Source organism: Pogoniulus pusillus, chromosome 32, assembly GCF_015220805.1.
Source record: "Pogoniulus pusillus isolate bPogPus1 chromosome 32, bPogPus1.pri, whole genome shotgun sequence".
Taxonomy (NCBI): domain Eukaryota; kingdom Metazoa; phylum Chordata; class Aves; order Piciformes; family Lybiidae; genus Pogoniulus; species Pogoniulus pusillus.
In genome coordinates, this window is record NC_087295.1 from 15,857,743 (window position 1) to 15,875,435 (window position 17,693).

The window sequence follows — 17,693 nt, forward strand, 5'->3', positions numbered from 1 at the left end:
TCACGAAGGAAAGTAATGCAGACATTCATCCCTATGGAATATTTGAAGATACTGTTCTAGAAATACCACTACTAATGCTGCTTTGTAACATGACAAACTATGACCAGAAGCATACATACCACGCTCCAGGAAGAATAAAAACCATCACAAAGCATCACTCTAATGAGCTACAAACAAGAACTGTAGAGCTACCATAAAGGTGCTGATGTCCTCACCGCAGGGTTTCTACAGTCCAATATCCAAATTACATCAGTACATCCACACAGAGTTACTAAAAGAAGCTCATTCTCTGAAACAGCAGAGCCTGTGCCATGATGCTAGATGATACAAATTCAGTTCAGAAAACTGAACAAACAGCACAAGTAACACTAAGACAGGCAAAGGCTACTACTGATGGTAGCTACACTGCAGCTCATCAAGATGAGCTTCTAAGAACTTTTATTTTTAACAAGGTCCCTAAGATTTTCATTTCCATACATCCAAAGATGGGAGGGAGGTATAATTTTTCAGACATTAATTCCAGTATTTAAGTTTGCTAGTCTTAAGTCATTCAATGAAGATGCAAACCTCTGGAGACAAAACTCAAACTTGAAAGCAAACTTTGTTTTCTTCAGAGGAAATCTTGCATATTTCAGAGGTTAACAGACCATAGGTAACAGCTAAAGAGCCTTAAATACACAATTCCCTACCTCTGTAGGAAGGGTATACACTTTAAACGCTAAAGAATTTAGGAAGTTAATCACACTTAATGGAAAACAGCTTTGAGATGCAGATTCTGTAGAAGAACCCTCCCTAGCTTTTGAAAGCACAAAACCCACAAAAGACTTAAGGAAACCTTCCCATGTATCTTGGAAATATACAGATATCCATATACCTCTGTTCCACTAAGTGGGAAGTGTTCTCTTTTCAGTTCCTTACAGCAATGCAGAGATAAGAGGGCTGACATAGAACTTTTCCCCATAAGCTGTCACTGTTTCGGAGCAGAACAAGACAACCAGGGCTAAACAGCCACCTTTATCCAGCAGGAAGAACTGGATATAACCTCTAATGTTCTTATTCTAGAAAAATCAATGTGGAGCTCCCATACAAAGCATACTTGCAGTAATGATACCAGAATTAACAAGCTTAGCAGTGATGGTGTTGAAACTACAGCACAAATCACAGTAGTTGGACCGTTTAAAGGTTTCACTCTATAAGAGTAAAATGCTAAAAAGAAGAGTTCTCACAAAGAAAAAAAGATGCTTTGATGGAGGTTAGAGACCAGGTTAACTCATGTCAAATTTGGCAATAAAATTCTTCAGGTTTTGCAGCAACTTTGAAATGTTTTCTCCTACAGTTTTAGGCAAAACAGTGGTTTGGACAGTAACCATCAAATCCGTCTCCACTTATCATCTGCTCGTGTGCTACACTAAGAAACTCACTAAAACACAATACAAAACAGTAACTAGAAGCACAAAGGAATTCAACTTTTGTTGATAACCCCCCAGATTTAGAAAAGCACAAGTCCATTTTGTTTACAAAGCTTCTTTTCAGATCCTCAAACCTGCGTGTTTGACTTCAAAGCCACGCACAAGGGTGCCTGAGCTAACTCAATGTGACAACCCCAGAAGGATCTCTTGCATCACTGTGGTGCCATCCTTCTCATGTATCGACCTCACAGCAGCACAGATTCATAGGGCAACCCACAGGGAAGCTTCCACTGAAGGGTAGAGGGCTCAAAGCAACAGAACAGCTTCCTCCTCCGACTGGCCAAGTTTCTTACAGTACCTCCATCCACCTCTACCCTAGGATAAAAGTGTTAATCTACTTCACATCGCCTCCCCCACAATTTGGGAGAGGAGCCATTGCCTTAATGGATGACCTGCCTTACCACCAACCTCTAAGCCTTTCATGCTGGTAGATAAGAGAATGGTTCTCTCTCCATCTTGTATACGACCAGTCTCACTGCATCAGTTTAAATGTGGAAGCCCACACTGTCTACCATCCCAGTGAAAACAGCTACAGGCTCAGCTAGGAACGTGTTTCTTTTTCAATAACATGACTTTCAAGACAGCTGACATGAACAGCTTGAAGCTGTAGTTTAACCTGTTCACCTGGGAAGTGCCCCTAAATGGGAATGGGCACCCAGTGCTTTACTCTTGCGCAAGTGCATTAGATTACACACGTATACATGCATATATACAATTACACATCTATAGATGTATTTTAAGAACATGACATTTTGAAGAAGCCATCTATCATTCATCAGAACAGATTTATGTTCAGTTTGTAGCCCAGTCCTTGGAAAAAATTCTGTAAGAAGACAGCTAAGTGTGCACTTTCACAAGGTAAAACGAGGCAGGAGAACAAGCTCCCCAGACAGAAAGGCAGTAGCCTTGCTTTCCTCCCATCCCATTAATCCAGGGTCAACCTTGGCTTCCCTCTCATCCCATGAATCAATCTACATCTCTGAAAAGACTAGGAAAGCATCCCAGCAATGAGGATAGCTTTCCACCAGGACAAGAAAGAGGTCTTGCAAGCAGAAGTGTGTTTTTGCTCTGTTCCCTGTCACGTCCTTGTAGTACCGCAGAGCTCATCAGCCAGGAGGCTGGACCCAGTCAAAATGTCACCCACAGAGAGGTTAGCTGTTCAGCTTCAACAGTCCTACACTCAGGCACACAAGTTCTTGTGCTAGGGACGGGTGGGCTCAGAAACATGATTCAGGCCTGCACGGGCACAGCAGGGGGAAGCCTTCATTGCTGCAGAATCCCAGACTGAAAACGCAAGCCTCTGTTGCCAGGCTGACCACTTCTTAGGCAGGACTTCAACTCCTTTGAAAACTGTTGTTTGGACTTTACAGAACTGACAGACTACATCAGGCTTCGGTGGATCAAGAGGCTGAGCTGCATCCCAACTGACAGCTTGCTTCTGAAAAAAAGGACTCTGAAAAACAATCTTTCCTCCTGAGCTGCAGGAAGAGTTTAAACAAACATTTCTTCCTAAAAGCCTTCAACTTTGGTTAACCAGATACTCTGCAGCCAGTCGACTCATAGCTTGATTTCCTCCCTCCTGCAATGCCCTTCAAATTCCACCTTTTCCCCTTTACTCTCGACTAGCCCTCCCCACTCCTCAACACCTCGTGGCAGAAAGCTATCCCTCTCAGAGCCCACTAAAGAGTTGCTGGTACAACAGTATGAATCAATCCTACCATCACTACACTTTATTACTTTTCAAGCCTCTTAAAAGCTCTGGGTTATGTTCATCACATTGCAGCTTGTACTAGAATTGTCTGCTGTTTCTGAGCTGTAAGGAAAGCACTGAAGCCAGTCTATTTTAGACTCTAGTTGGGAGATTGTTTTAAATTCACGCTGACAAGCTATCTCCTCCCTAGGATAAATACACAGCTTCACAATCCTCATGCCAAGAACAAGGAAAGCTCTGCTCCCTGGAAACTTTCTTCTACAGCAGGCTCACTGCATCAACCCTGGAGTCAGGCACTTCTGCTTTTAACTGCATCACATGCTCTTCTACTTGTTGCTGACATTGCTTAGATAGTAGTTGCCTGGAGTTGTACAGTGTTCCCATTCCTGCATATGCACACACAGATTACCAGCTCCTCAACTTTATCTTGCTTGCTCACTACCCTCTTATGTACAGTGGTTGAGATTAAAAACCACTAAACTAATAAAACAACTTAGTTCTTGAAAAGCATGGTTCATTTTACAGAATCATTGCACAAGCTGTCCAAGTAACAACTCCAAAGACAGCCTCTGAACCTGGATGGGCTCCAGCTAGACCAGGGCAAAACTGCACAAAGTTCAATTAAACTTCTTGTTCAAGTTACACAAGTATAGCCACCTTCATAATACTTGTACCATCATAAAGCAGTCTGCTCACCACAATGACAGGAGCCTACAACATAAAAGCCATAAGAAAAGGGGAGGAGATGAGTACAGTAAATGCAGCTGGAATAAAGCAGGCACAAAAGCACCCATGTGAGCATAGTAGAGCAGTATTCAACGATACTCTGCTTATTTCTACTTGGAGACAGTATGTTCTTAGATGGTTTATCCACACAAGTTAGATGACTAAGAGACCTGGAGGTCAAAAGCAGTAACTTAATTACTAACAAACAAGCCCTTGTCTAGGACAGCCAAGAGAAATTCTGCACATGGCACCAGTGAAGTTCTTTAACCTAGCATAGTCCCTTCCTCCTTGCTCATTTTGGGGACACATGAAATGTCTCAGTATGGATACTGTTGAAGGGCCTTGTGACTCAATTTAAAACAAATCTTGGAATAAGCTAATGTTTGCAGGATCCTGACTCAAACCCAAGTTTTAAATCAGTTATCCAGGTTCCAAACACTTTGCATTTGCTGCTCATTGTAAGAAGTAGCTATCACAAGCTAACAGGAGATACAATAGCTTGCTATCAACACCACCATAACACTTCTTTTTTCAGTCTGCAGGTGCAAAGGCTTAAGGAAAGAAAACTTAGCTGCTCTTGTTGCATTGAACAAGCTTACTTTCTCCTCTGCTAGAAAGAAGTGATAATGGGCAACCAGTAGGTCTGCACACCATAATTCAGAAAGCAAGCCTGTTTCCTATACCTAGTCTACCAACACTTACTCAAATTAATAAACTAATAATAGTAAATGAAGCAAACTTAACTGCATGGAAGTGTTAAGTTTCAGAATATGCAGGTCATAGAATTAACCAGGTTGGAAGAGATCTCCAAGCTCATCCAGGCTTTGCTTCAACACCTCTAGGGACAGTAACTCCACCACCTCCCTGGGCAGCCCATTCCAATGCCAATCACTCTCTCCGACGACAACTTCCCACTAACATCCAGTCTAGACCTCCCCTGGCACAACTTCAGACTGTCCCCTTGTTCTGTTGCTGGTTGCCTGGGAGAAGAGACCAACCCCACCTGTCTATAACCTTAGTATTTGAGGCTAACAACTAGAAGGCAGTAGTGTGTAGTGAAGCTCCCCACTATGCTTTCTTTCCCTATCCAGTCTTTTTACCTAGGCAGAAACTACTGCTTGTATTATAAAGTAGTTACTTAACAGTTACATATCCCTACAACTTATGTTCCTGTCTAAATTTCTTCTGGAGTTTGAAGCACTGTTCTGCCTTCCTTCCAGTAGCTGCCAAGTGTTTATATTTGCAGTGTAAAACACAGCTCAGGCAGAATGCAGTAATAGGCAGTGTGTGCAGAGCAATCTTTGTATAGAGATAGCTCCACATCCTTGGCTCAGGCACGTTGGAAATTTTACAGCAATCCAACAGGGATTAGTATTTGATGTGTCTTCAGTTCTGCCACCAGCTAGTCACAGGCAGCTACAGCGCTAGATTCTGTACGAGCATGCAGGGCGGCTCAAAATAACTCCCAGTTGTAAAGGCAAAGCCAAGCTTGGTACTGCTCTACCAGATCAGAACTTTTCCCAGGATTCTCCATGCATTTGTGCAGAGCTTCATATATATCATGATTTACATGGCAAGATTGCAAAATGCATAGCAACACTGTTGTCAGCTCCACAGCCGCTTCTGTCATAGCTGAGAGAACAAACAGGGTGAGAAGATCGACAGCAGAAGCATTTTTTTGTCCTGACACCTTACCCTGTAACAGGCAAGCTGGGAGGAAGAAGGGGAAATGAAGTATTCAAGTTGGGAGTATCTTACTTGAATGGCCTGTCGTCCTTGCTGAGCATCTGCCAGGAGCTGAATGGTGAGAGTCCTGGAATCCTGTAGGGCATCTTGGAGGTAGACAAAGCTGTGACCCACATGTCGCCCCATGGTACATTCCCGACATATGGGTACAGAACAGGTATCACAGTAGAAATGCAGTACCTAGCAGGAAAAAAACACCTTTGTTAGGCAGTGAGGCATGCTGAATTAAGAGACCTAGCTGAGCCAGGATGAAAGAACAACCAAGCAACCCAACAGCGCAACTACAAAGCAGAGGATTACAGACACCATAGTAGTTTCTTCCCAGAAAGCTCTGCATCATACTAACAGTCAGGTGGAAGTGTCATTGTTTTCTTTGCAACACAATACTAGGAAGAATGTCCACATCAGCTCCTCTTAAGAGCGGAAGCCATCTGCCAACACTTGCATATTGAAGATGTCATCTATGGCAAGTTTCAGGTGAAGACTTTTCCTGCATATATAAAGACCACATTCTAAAAGTGGGTCATTTGATAATTGCTATGCTGTAGAACTGCAGCACCACCACATTCACCCCCCTAGAAGGGGGAAACAAAAATGACGTGCGCTGAGAACCACCCTCCTTTCAAAATATGCAAATGTTTTGTTCAGGGTGGTGACTGCATCAGGCAAGATCCCCTCCTGTCACTCCCAACAGTAAAGCAAAAAGCCTCTGCTATAGCTGTTTCTATGCTACTAATACTTAGAAACGTTTGAACTGGAAAACAAGTCTGAATGCTGCAGCACAGTGAGCTGTTGGTAACCACTAAAACTCCATTCTACACACAAAACACTTAACTGTATTCAAATCACAACGAAAGTCTTGCACCAAGATGTTAGCCTAGAAGTTGGATCCATTCATTAACCATAATTGTTCCCATTCCACCCAGCAGAGGGAAACAGCAGACAGAGATAGCATCTCCCCTGGAAGCCTGCTTTTTCTCGAGGAGGCAAGCAACCGTTCCGTTTTAGACAGATGCAAGTGAAGAAGCACAATGCTTCAACACGAAGTTCTCTATTCAAGGTCTTGCTCTTAACGACTACATTTTGTTAGAATGTAATGTCAGATTACCACAGGAAGAGCCTAAAACCTGCAATACAACAGCAAAGAAGACTTGGCACAAACGACTTCTCCATAACCCGCTACTTGAAATCTACCTTACAGAAAGAAGGAAGAGCAGAACAAAGGCTGGATAGGCACTTGATATGCCTGCCTTCTCACAGCTGTCACCCACTCACTCCCAAACCCAGCTGGTTTAGGATACAATACTCAACGTCCTACTTTCCTTTCTCCCTCAAAAGGGAGAGGGAAGATAGGACAAGCGATTCCCTTGGATTGCCTATGCTGCATGAAGTGACATTTTAGGCTCCTACATAAGCACAACAGCTGAAGCAGCCTGCAGTAATTTCTCAGAGAGGTGTGTGTGTGTTGGAGCACATGTGACAGATTTTACCAAAATATTTCTCCTCATTTTTGAAAGTTTACTGCTGTAGAGAAACTGGAACAGACTTAGGGTTTGCTGCTGTTTGAATACTGAACTGCAAAGCATAATCTCAGGTCTTCCACATAAAACTGCTCTGGCGCTGAGATGTACTACTCTAATGTATCTTCCTCAAAAGAAAGATCCTGGTCTTTACACTGTGGTTGTCTATGTATGAGCAAGTGAACATCATACAATTCTGTGATTTTGCTGTTGAAATTACAGGGAATGCTTATGACATGTTGTTACTGAATGACTCCACTTAAATAACTGGGAAGCTGAGAGAGAATGAAAACCAAGACAGGGTATCAAGTTAAGCCATATGAATCCGATAAACTTAAACATACAGAAAGGATCTGGGGCCTCAATCAAGCAGAGCAGCTCAAAGTATGAAAATGATGACCATATGAACAGAAGTCCAGAAGCAAGCTCTATCTGGTATTAGTCCTTCAAAACAGTCAACACCAGCAACAAAAGCTCAATATAACACCACAGATCAGTCCTGGCACTCAGGCACTCCTGCTGCAACTTAAGAGCATCAGCAGTCCAGTCATCCAGCTGTTCAAACCAAAGAAGAACTAAATTTAAGCTGTTCAGTTGCCTCTTGCCACCCATCAAAATGTGTTGGAAAGCATCGCTCTTGAATTCAGAATGAAGAGGGACAAGAGCAATAATCTCATTTCAGAAGAACACAGGACATGGCAGTGGAAGTTCCTGGGTAAATACTATAGGGCCACTGACAAAGCCTTGTATTTCTTACTAAACAGAATGGTGAAAACGACCTACATTTACATCTGAGGCCAGAAATGTTAAGAGATTTGGTCAAAAATTAGTAGACAGTGATGGGGACCAATCACTACACTTAGTTTAAAATAGTTACCTTAAATATACTACACTTAGTTTAGAACAGTTACCTTAAATACACACAGGAAAAGCACAACCACGTAATTCCTGCTCTGGGCAGGGCAGTGAGCTAGCCACCAGCAGAGCCAGATTCACCAGCAACCCCACAGAAAACCCCTCCTGGACACAGGCTACAAGAGAACCCCCACATTTGGCAGTAGTACAAGGCCAGCTCTCCTCCGGTGGTGAATCTCTCACACACGCTGTCAGCAGTGCTCAGCAGGCTGCATGTACATCAGCTCTACCCAGCAGTACGGGCCAGCTCTCCAAGAATTAAGCTGTAAAGTACCCAGCTGTGCAGGGTACAGCAGCAAGGGAGATTTGTGCCAGCTGGGCCGAGCCTGGAGCACAGCATCGAGCTTGTCCGTGCTTGCAACCATAACCAGCCATTTATTGTTAAACTCAAGTCTGCTCACATCCCAGTCCCTAGGTCATGGCCACAGAGGTCACACACTGCTAGATTAAGTTTCTACATGGAATAAAGCAAGAAAAAGCCAAATCCCTCACCTTCAACAAGGAATTGCATCAGCAACACAGGCAGGGCAATACAGGAGTGTTTTTTCAACTCGGAATTAGGTACAAGCGCATCAGAAGATTGGCAGAGCCTCCTCTTCTGATTTCAGCAACTGGAGAAGGGCACCCCACATTTCAGCATGTTAATAAAGCAACATACTGCTCCTCCTATGCTCATGATATGACAAGTAAGAGTGGTCAGGCAGAGGTAGTGGGAAGGAAGGGAAGAGCAATACTAAGTCTTCCATAATAGAGATCAGCTTAGGATACTCATCTTGAAAAAAAAGCACTAACACAACCAACCAAAAAACAACAAAACCAACCAAAATGCAAACCACACACAAAACCCCACAGCCAGCACACCACGGCAAGAATCCCAACAAAACCACACAACGTAAAACCTCAAACACACACAAAGCACAGCACTTAATATCTTTACACTTCCCCTCCCCTACTTTGTGAAGAGGCAAAGATGACACAAAGTTACTGTCTTGTTAATTTCATTATTTTATGGTGGAAAAAAACCATGTTTTACAAGCAAAAGTCTCTTAAAGGACCACTTCACTATATTAGTAACTACTTTATCATTTCCACCAAAATTAAGGGAAGTCAGAAGCAAAAGGGGAATAGTTTTAAAGATAGTTAAAAGTGATTTATTTAAAAATAAATCAGCTATGGGTTGATTATTTCCCAAACAGGAAATATTTGCTGAATTGGTGGCATACACTTTTAGACACAAAACAATAAAGGGAGCCTACCTCAATTTAAACAGAATCAGTGAACCATATTACCAGGCTATTCATCTTTTACAGCCACAGCAGCCCAAGAAATACAACAGCAAGGCCATAAATGATATTGCTTCAGGAAAAGGCTGTACAGTGCACTGTAAAAACATTTTACAACAGCAGGAATTCCTGGGTGTCACTCTCCCCCATTTTTTGGTCCATCTGCTTTCAAAGGGGGTAGGGGGATGGGTGGAGATGTTGTTAAATGTCCCCTGAGACTGCACAGCAATCAATCATCATCTGATGAATGGCCACTAAAGTTAAACCCTGACCCCACTCCACAATTCCCACACCAGCCCTCCTCTCCTTACCGCTGACCAGCTTCCAGCATGTTCCCCTCCCCCCTGCTTCCTCCACCTTCCAGGGCTCACCAAAATTTCCCAAATACCAAGCCCAGACAAAAGCAATGGAATGTAGTAGGCACCATGACAGAGGAGAATTCAGCAGAAACAGCATCTCAGGAGGCCTATCCTTAACCTGTGTTTAAATAAACGCTCCTTTCAGCAAGGCTCACGGTGCCTTCCCCCTCCCGGCTTGCACAGACACAGGCAGACGTTAAAGCACGTGGAGCTGGCCATATTCAAGCATTTTCTCTGTCATGTTCCGGCATCTTGTACTGATTTGATTTAAGCCTACAGCGTTAAGAATGAGCACAAGGTCACAGATGTGTCACAGAGTCACATTATTTAAAATGTAAGTCTGATGCTCTCAAATTTACTCTGCGATCTTAACCAGCAATAAAATAAATGAAAACATCCAGACAAAAGCAGCAGCCTCTTGACTTACATTTTAGGGAGGAGTTTCAGTACAACATTTTAAGTTAACTTGTTTGAGCTTATGGCCATTAAAAAAAATCACAATCATACTGTCACAATCAAAGCTCCCCATTACCAAATGTGTTTGCCTACGTAGCTCTCACACACCAGTGGCTTTGCTAGGCAGTGTGCAAGGCTTAGACAACTCTGAAGTTAGCATGAACTTGTTTTCCAATTAATTTTGCTCCTCCTCCCTCAACTGGGTTTTGAGGTTTTGCCTCCTCCCCGACTGGAAAAAAAGCCCTGCTTCCCTGCATCATGCAGGCAAGGGTGTTTCTGTTCTTTGGGTGTGTGTTTTGTGGGCTTTTTATAGCATATAAATATACCACCTAGGAAGGCTGGGTCAGTTTGGGAGAGCAAGCTGCTGCAAGCTCCAGTGGAAAGAGGCAGTATTTTTACTCTGTAGGACGTGGGTCCTTAGCTTCCATTTCAGTATCGATTCATGGTAACTCGCTTCACATTGGAGCAGCATTTTAGGAACCTTAACTTCTGCACTGATCTACCTCCTGAAATTTAAACAGACCAACAGAAGGTAGGAGCAAGCCATGTGGCACGCATCAGAACTACAGACTGCTTCTCAGTGTACCTGAGCCATTTTGCTTTCAGAGATACTTAAAGCCATGTATGTTTCTGTGTACCACTTAACAACCAAAGTTGCCCTTAGAATCTGTGTTTTGACATACTACTCTTGTGCATAAGAGGCTGGCTTAGCACGAGTTTTCCCTCGGTGCTTCCAGTGGGAGCACGTTTACTCCAAAAGGTCTCCCCAGCAGAAAATCCTCACTTTCAGGTCAATATTAAACGACAGAGTTTGCACAGGAGCAGGGGCACTGTGAAGCATTACAGCCCTATACTACAGAGGGCACGCAGCACGCACAGGAAGTTGTACTAAGTCAGATTAGTGAAACCAATTTGCTATTTATTATCATCTTTGCCACTTGGATGAACAGAGATGGGGTTTGGCCTATTTGCTCATCAAGTGCAAGGGGATCATTCAGCTCTCCTGTTAAAGCCAGCTGGATTTTTTTGCCCCACCTGGAATACGAAAAGCAGAGCTAACAGAGGATTTTAAGACTCGCCAGAGTCTGTTTGTAGGAAATAAAGCTGTTGCTCCACACACATTTCTCCCAGCACTGGTGTAAATATATACCCTTGCTTCCCAGACACTCAAGTGGGTTCTGTTCCCCTTTCCTCAGCCACACAGGTATCTTTTGGCTGAGCACAAGGGAAAAGGAAGGTCACTAACACAACTCCCAATCTAACCAGCACTTCTATGTGAAGCCATACACAGCTCAAGGCTATCATGCTACTCCACGGGGAAACTGACAGCTACTCTATGAAGGAGCCCTGTGCCTCCTGCCTTCCACCTCTCTCCTCCCTTCACTGTTCCTCCAGTCTCAGTTAAGAGATTGAAGTCTTCAGTGAAGAAAAATTTTGCTGTTTGTAAACTATTTTCTGTTAGCTGACCCTGGGATGGTTATAGCAGCATGGACAGCAGAAGGGAGAAAGGATTCACAGCTAAGGACACGGAAACATCTGATGACAATTACCTGATGATCTTAAAGGCCCTTCCCAACCACAGAGATTGGTGTGTCCGCACAGGCGAATTCTCACCAGAGCTATGCTACTGTGCCGCATGGTTCAGCTGCAGCACTCCAGCCTCACAGCTCAAAGTCACTCTAAACCTCTTGATAGCATTCATCAAGGTCTATCTGGAAGAACAGTATCCAACCTAAGACTGATGAGCTAAACCAGATCAAACCAAGTAGACTACCACACTGAAAATCCTTGATGTTTTCCTTCTGATCTGCTCTGAAGCCAGTAAAAACAGCTGCATACTTTAGAGTGGTGGTCATCAGAGGCCAGTCATCATCTAGGTTAAAAGCAAAGGTTTGGGGATTTTTTGGTTGGTTGGTTTTTTGTAGTTGGCTTTGTTTTAGCCACTAATTAAGTTTAGGAAATCCAGTGGGTATTAACAGTCAGCTGGGAACGGAGCAAGATTGTTTAAGTTGCCTGTGCAAACACAGCACTCACAAATTCTAAAGGACAATCAAGATACACTTCACTCTCAAGGCCACATAATCACTGTAATGGTGCAACAGGCTAGGAGATAAGAAATCACACCTTTGACAAAGCTAGTTTAAGGATCTGCTGGCTCCCACATACTGTAAAACTGCAGCCTGCCCTTCCAGTTAAAGTCTTAAGTAAAATTTCATGTGATGACCATAGCTCCTACTTATAGCTACCCACCTGGGACTGCAGCATCCCAAGCATTTCTCTCCTCAGCAGTACCTGCCTGTTCATCTGCTCTAATATGAAGGGAGCCCTACACCACTCACCTGGACTTCACCTAACTCATCAGCGGGCTTCCTAAAAGCTCTCAGATGCCAAGTCACTTGGCCAGCTGAAGTAATTCACTACCTCAGATTCCAGTTGCTGGACTGGAAAGAACATCTCACATCCACCTTAATTTACTGCTCCAAATCTTCCTAAACAAGGGTGAAAACGGAGGTTTAAGGTTCTAATGTTAACTGTGCCACCTCAGTATAATCCCAGAGTGGGCTGTAATTACTGCCTGATGGTTAAGTCTATGTTCTGCAAGGTTCTAAAGGCAGCGCTTGGGAGCTGCATTTGTTTTAAAAGTCACACCACCAGCTTCAGCACCAAAAGCAGGTAAAGCAGCTAGCCAGTGGAAAGAGGCAGTAGTACGGGCAGCTGGCAGATTACCCAGCCAACAGTATCAGCTCTTCTACAGATTTCACCAGCAGAGACCAGCCTCTGCCTCAACATGCAACTCATTAGCTGTTCCTATGCCTCTTCTGAACTGAACCTGCATGACAAAAGCAGCCACAGGGTAGGTCTAAATATTCAAGCAAGCAAGCTAATAGAATCACAGAAAATCAGGGGCTGGAAGGGACCTCCAAAGCTCATTCAGTCCAGCGCCCCTGCCGGAGCAGGTTCTCCTATGCCAGATCACACAGGAACACATCCAAACGGTTCTTGAACATCTCCACAGAGGGAGACTCCACACCCCCCCGGGCAGCCTGTTCCAGGGTTCTGTCACCCTCACAGGGAAAAAAATCCTCCTCAGGTTCACATGGAACCTCCTATGCTTCAGCTCCCACCCACTGCCCCTTGTCCTGTCGCTGGGCATCACCCAGCAGAGCCTGGCTCCAGCCTCCTGGCACTCACCTGCACATATTGATAACCACTGCTGAGGTCACCTCTCAGCCTTCTCCTCTCCAATCTAACAAGCCCCAGCTCCCTCAGGCTCTCCTCATAAGGAAGAAGTTCAACTTAATCATCCTCATGGCTCTGTGCTGAACTCTCTCAAGCAGCTCCCTGCCCAGAACCGGACACAGTACTCCAGATGAGGCCTCACCAGGACAGAGCCTGGGGGAAGGAGAACCTCCCTCGACCTACTAACTGCAGTCCTAATACACTCCAGAATGGCACTGCTCCTCCTGGGCATAAGGGTACGCTGCTGGCTCATGGCCATGCTTCCATCTACCATGACTCCCAAGTCCTTCTCCTTCACTGCACTCCAGCAGGTCAGTCCCCAACCTATCCTGATCCCTGTGGTTGTTCTCTCCCAGGTGCACAACTCTACACTTGCTGCTGTTGACCTTCACTTCATTTCCCCCTGCCCAACCCTCCAGCCTGTCCAAGTCTCTCTGAATGGCACCAAAGCCTTCTGCTGTGGCAGCCACTCCATCCAGTTGTGTCAACAGCAAACTTGCTGACAGTGCACTCCATGCCCTCATCCAGGTCACCGAGGAATACACTGAGTAATACTGGTCCCAGTACTGACCCCTGAGGGACCCCATTAGTTACAGGCCTCCAGCTAGACTCTGTCTCATTGCCCACAGCTCTAACAGCCTGATGTGGAAGGAGACAGAGTTGGTCAGAACCAAGCTCCACTTTCAAGTCCATCTGTTCAAGTCACTGCCCTAGGTCCCTATAAATCCTTCATGGCACCTCCTAATTCTTCAGTTCTGAGAAAAGCAAGCATCTTAGGGATCCCAGCCAGAGTTTGCCCATGGTTTCACATCATTTCACATCATGTCTAAGCTGTAATGGATTGAGAATTGCTTTGCTACTGCACATGACATTTTGTTTCTTAGAAAGCCAGCAAACTCCAACATCTCTGCAAGGCCCTTGTGTAACATTTTCTCCTTTCCTACACAGCTCAGCATTAGATCTTTTGGATTTTTTTCTCTGCATAGGAGGGTTTAGAGCAGGAGTCAGGGTACACTCAAGGCTCCTAGAGCCTGCTCATTGAGTACAAGCCTCACCTCTCAAGATCTGTGCTCCTCAACTCCACACTTGCAGAGAACACTATCTCCTTGGTAACTGCTGACCCTCACATGGAAAGCTGACAGTAAGGATGCTGTTATATGCCTTGCAAGTGAAGAGGTAGAAATGTTTGTGTCTCTTAATATACTGTAAAAACAAATCTTATTCCATTTCATTTGAGAGGGGGAGGGAGCAGGAAAAGAAACACACTCTAAAGTTCCTAGATTTCATCCAAGGGCCAGCTAGCACTCATGCCAAAGGCAAGCAATTGTTAAGTGTCTTCAGCTGATTGGCTGCGTGCAGCTTGCCAAAGCAGCTTCCTGCTGCCAATCTTGTCTAGGATTATGTTTCTTAGAGAGCTAGTCTACAGTCAAACCATCTCTACCTAAGGAAAAGTCACTTCTGCACAACAGGTTCCTATTAATATTCTTAGGCAGCTTCTGTGGGGGTTTCAGAAAGCCTACCAGGTTATACATCCCAAATCCATACTCCTCGATTGTTAGGGAAGTAACAGGCAAGAGGAGAAAACGTTTGTCCCTACAAACTGTGGCCTTACCTAGTTAAACCACGACAGATTCTGCCTCAGTTTGTTGGGGGGCTGTGGGTTTTTGCTGCTGGGTTTTTCAGGGGGGTGCATGCTTGGGGGTGGAGAGAGGTCGTAGGTTTCGGGGGAGGGTGGGGTTGTGGTGATTGGTTTTTTTTCCTTTTAAGTAGCACTAGAAATCCTGTTTCAGAAACATACTCTTTGGAACATAAGTTTGTTTATCCTTTCACAGTGTAATGCTTCAATTACAAGATAAAAATTGGAAGTGCACATTTGAGAAGTCCCAGTGAAAGCACTGTGAGAAGTTAACCTGCAATTCAGAGTGCAGTAGCTGCAAAATAATGAAAAGTGCTAGAGAAACTAAGCAACTATGCACTCTGAGCCCACTTGGCAGCTTTGTCTAGCTGTTCCCCCTTCCTTGTGTGGCCTTATTGCCAACAACAGGGGAAGAACACAAGAACCCAGAGCCAAAACAACTACTAGAGAACAGTGCTCGAGAGTAATAAATTCCTGATGAAGTTATGTTTTTTATGGACATACCATTAATGTAAAACTAGAAATGAGGTTGCACAACATCTTTAATCTTCAAATGCAGTATATTTGGGCAAGGCTTCTCTGCACCATTATTTAATAGATTTAGCAACATTACATAATCCCCACAGAACTTAAAAATCATCTCTCCAGATCTTCAAATTGAGGATTTGTGTTAGAATGAAGGGGAGGAAAAAGAAAAGCATCAACTTTTAGACTAACAAATTGCAAAGGCCTTTTAACAAAGGTGGTTAATATGCATTTACCAAAAAGAAACACCACCACTACTAGGATGGGCAATTCCAGCTTGAGTAACAGCAGTAGGTAAGATCAGCCCACATACCTGCACCACAGATAGAATCATAGAATCAACCAGGTTGGAAGAGACCTCCAAGCTCAGCCAGCCCAATCTAGCACCCAGCCCTGGCCAATCAACCAGACCATGGCACTAAGTGCCTCATCCAGGCTTTGCTTCAAGACCTCCAGGAACAGCAACTCCATCACCTCCCTGGGCAGCCCATTCCAATGCCAATCACTCTTTCTGACAACAACTTCCTCCTAACATCCAGCCTAGACCTGCCCTGGCACAGCTTCACACTGTGTCCCCTTGTTCTGTTGCTGCTTGCCTGGCAGAAGAGACCAACCCCACCTGGCTACAGCCTCCCTTTAGGTAGTTGTAGAGAGCAGAGAGGTCTGTCCTGAGCCTGCTCTGCTGCAGGCTGCACATCCCCAGCTCCTTCAGCCTCTCCTCACAGGGCTGTGCTCCAGGCCCCTCACCAGTTTCTGGGACACGTTCCAGTACCTCAACATCTCTCTTGAATTGAGGAGCCCAGACCTGGACATAGCACTCAAGGTGTGGCCTGAGCAGTGCTGAGCACAAGGGCAGAATAACCTCCCTTGTCCTGCTGGCCACACTGCTCCTGACCCAGGCCAGGATGCTGTGGGCTCTCCTGGGCACACTGCTGGCTCATGTTCAGCTACTATCCATGACATTCGAGTATGAGCTTGTCAAAAGAGGCTCAGCATTATGGAAATGAGCATCACTGCAGAGATAGTAGTTACTGAAGAGAATTGGGTGCCTGCAGTGACTCCTTGTGGCAAGACTCCAAGAAAAAAGTTAATTTAGAATGGTAATTTAAGCTATGAGGAGTAAAGACAACTAACAGCAACAAATATGCATCAGAGCACAACCTGATCACCTGGGATTTCTCTGTAGCAAAACGCCCAGCTGGCCAAGTCAGGCAGGGACAGGGGATTAAAGAGTCATCCTGCTCCTCACACCACCACCCCAGCATTAGGCTACAGCTGCCGCCTGGACAACTGATGGAGCAGTGCAGTTTTGCTGTTCCACCCACTTCCAGCTCACACCTCTCTAGCGGAGAGCTGTAACAAGAACTGCCCTGCTACTGAACCCCATCAGCAGGAGCTGTTCATTTTTTCTTCTTCTTCTTTGCCCCAGCACAAAAAGAACATGAAACTGTTGGAGCCAGTCCAGAGGAGGGCCACGAAGATGAGCAGAGGGCTGCAGCAGCTCTGCTATGAGGACAGGCTACAAGAGTTGGGGCTCTGCAGCCTGGAGAAGAGAAGGCTTTGAGGAGACCTTAGAGTGGCCTTCCAGTATCTGAAGGGGGCTACAGGAAGGCTGAGGAAGCACTATTGACAAGGTCTTGTAATGACAGGGCAAGGGGGAATGGGTTTGAACTGGCAGAGGGGAGATTCAAAGTAGATGTCAGGAAAGGGTTGTTTGCAGTGAGGGTGGTGAGACACTGGCACAGGTTGCCCAGGGAGGTTGTGGCTGCTCCCTCCCTGGAGGTGTTCAAGGCCAGGTTGGATGAGGCCTGGAGGGACCTGCTCTAGTGGGAGGTGTCCCTGCCTATGGCAGAGGGTAGGAACTGGAAGAGCTTTGAGGTCCCTTCCAACCTAAACCATTCTGTGATTCTATAAATGGAAAAAAGGTCTTTGTTAAAAACTAAACCTGTTACATTGTAGGAGCAAGGCCACAAGTTCTGAAGAGAACATTTCTCCCCGGGTTCAAGCAGTCTTTGTTCACTCATTTGCAGTTAGTGCACTCTTCCTCTGCCTTTTGTAGGACAAAAAAGTGTCCTTAGCATCTTTTGGTTATATAGGTAGAAGGGAG

At 44.9% G+C, this 17,693-nt stretch overlaps 1 protein-coding gene across 3 annotated transcripts in view; it reads right to left on the reverse strand.

Moving 5' to 3' along the window:
• The window catches only part of TRIM71 (tripartite motif containing 71), a 67,472-nt gene that overhangs the window by 15,355 nt on the left and 34,424 nt on the right, over positions 1-17,693 (reverse strand). For all 3 annotated transcript variants that reach the window (XM_064169603.1, XM_064169604.1, XM_064169602.1), the window contains exon 3: positions 5,665-5,832. In XM_064169603.1, the coding sequence (XP_064025673.1) occupies positions 5,665-5,832 (168 nt within the window). The remainder of the gene's footprint in view (positions 1-5,664; positions 5,833-17,693) is intronic.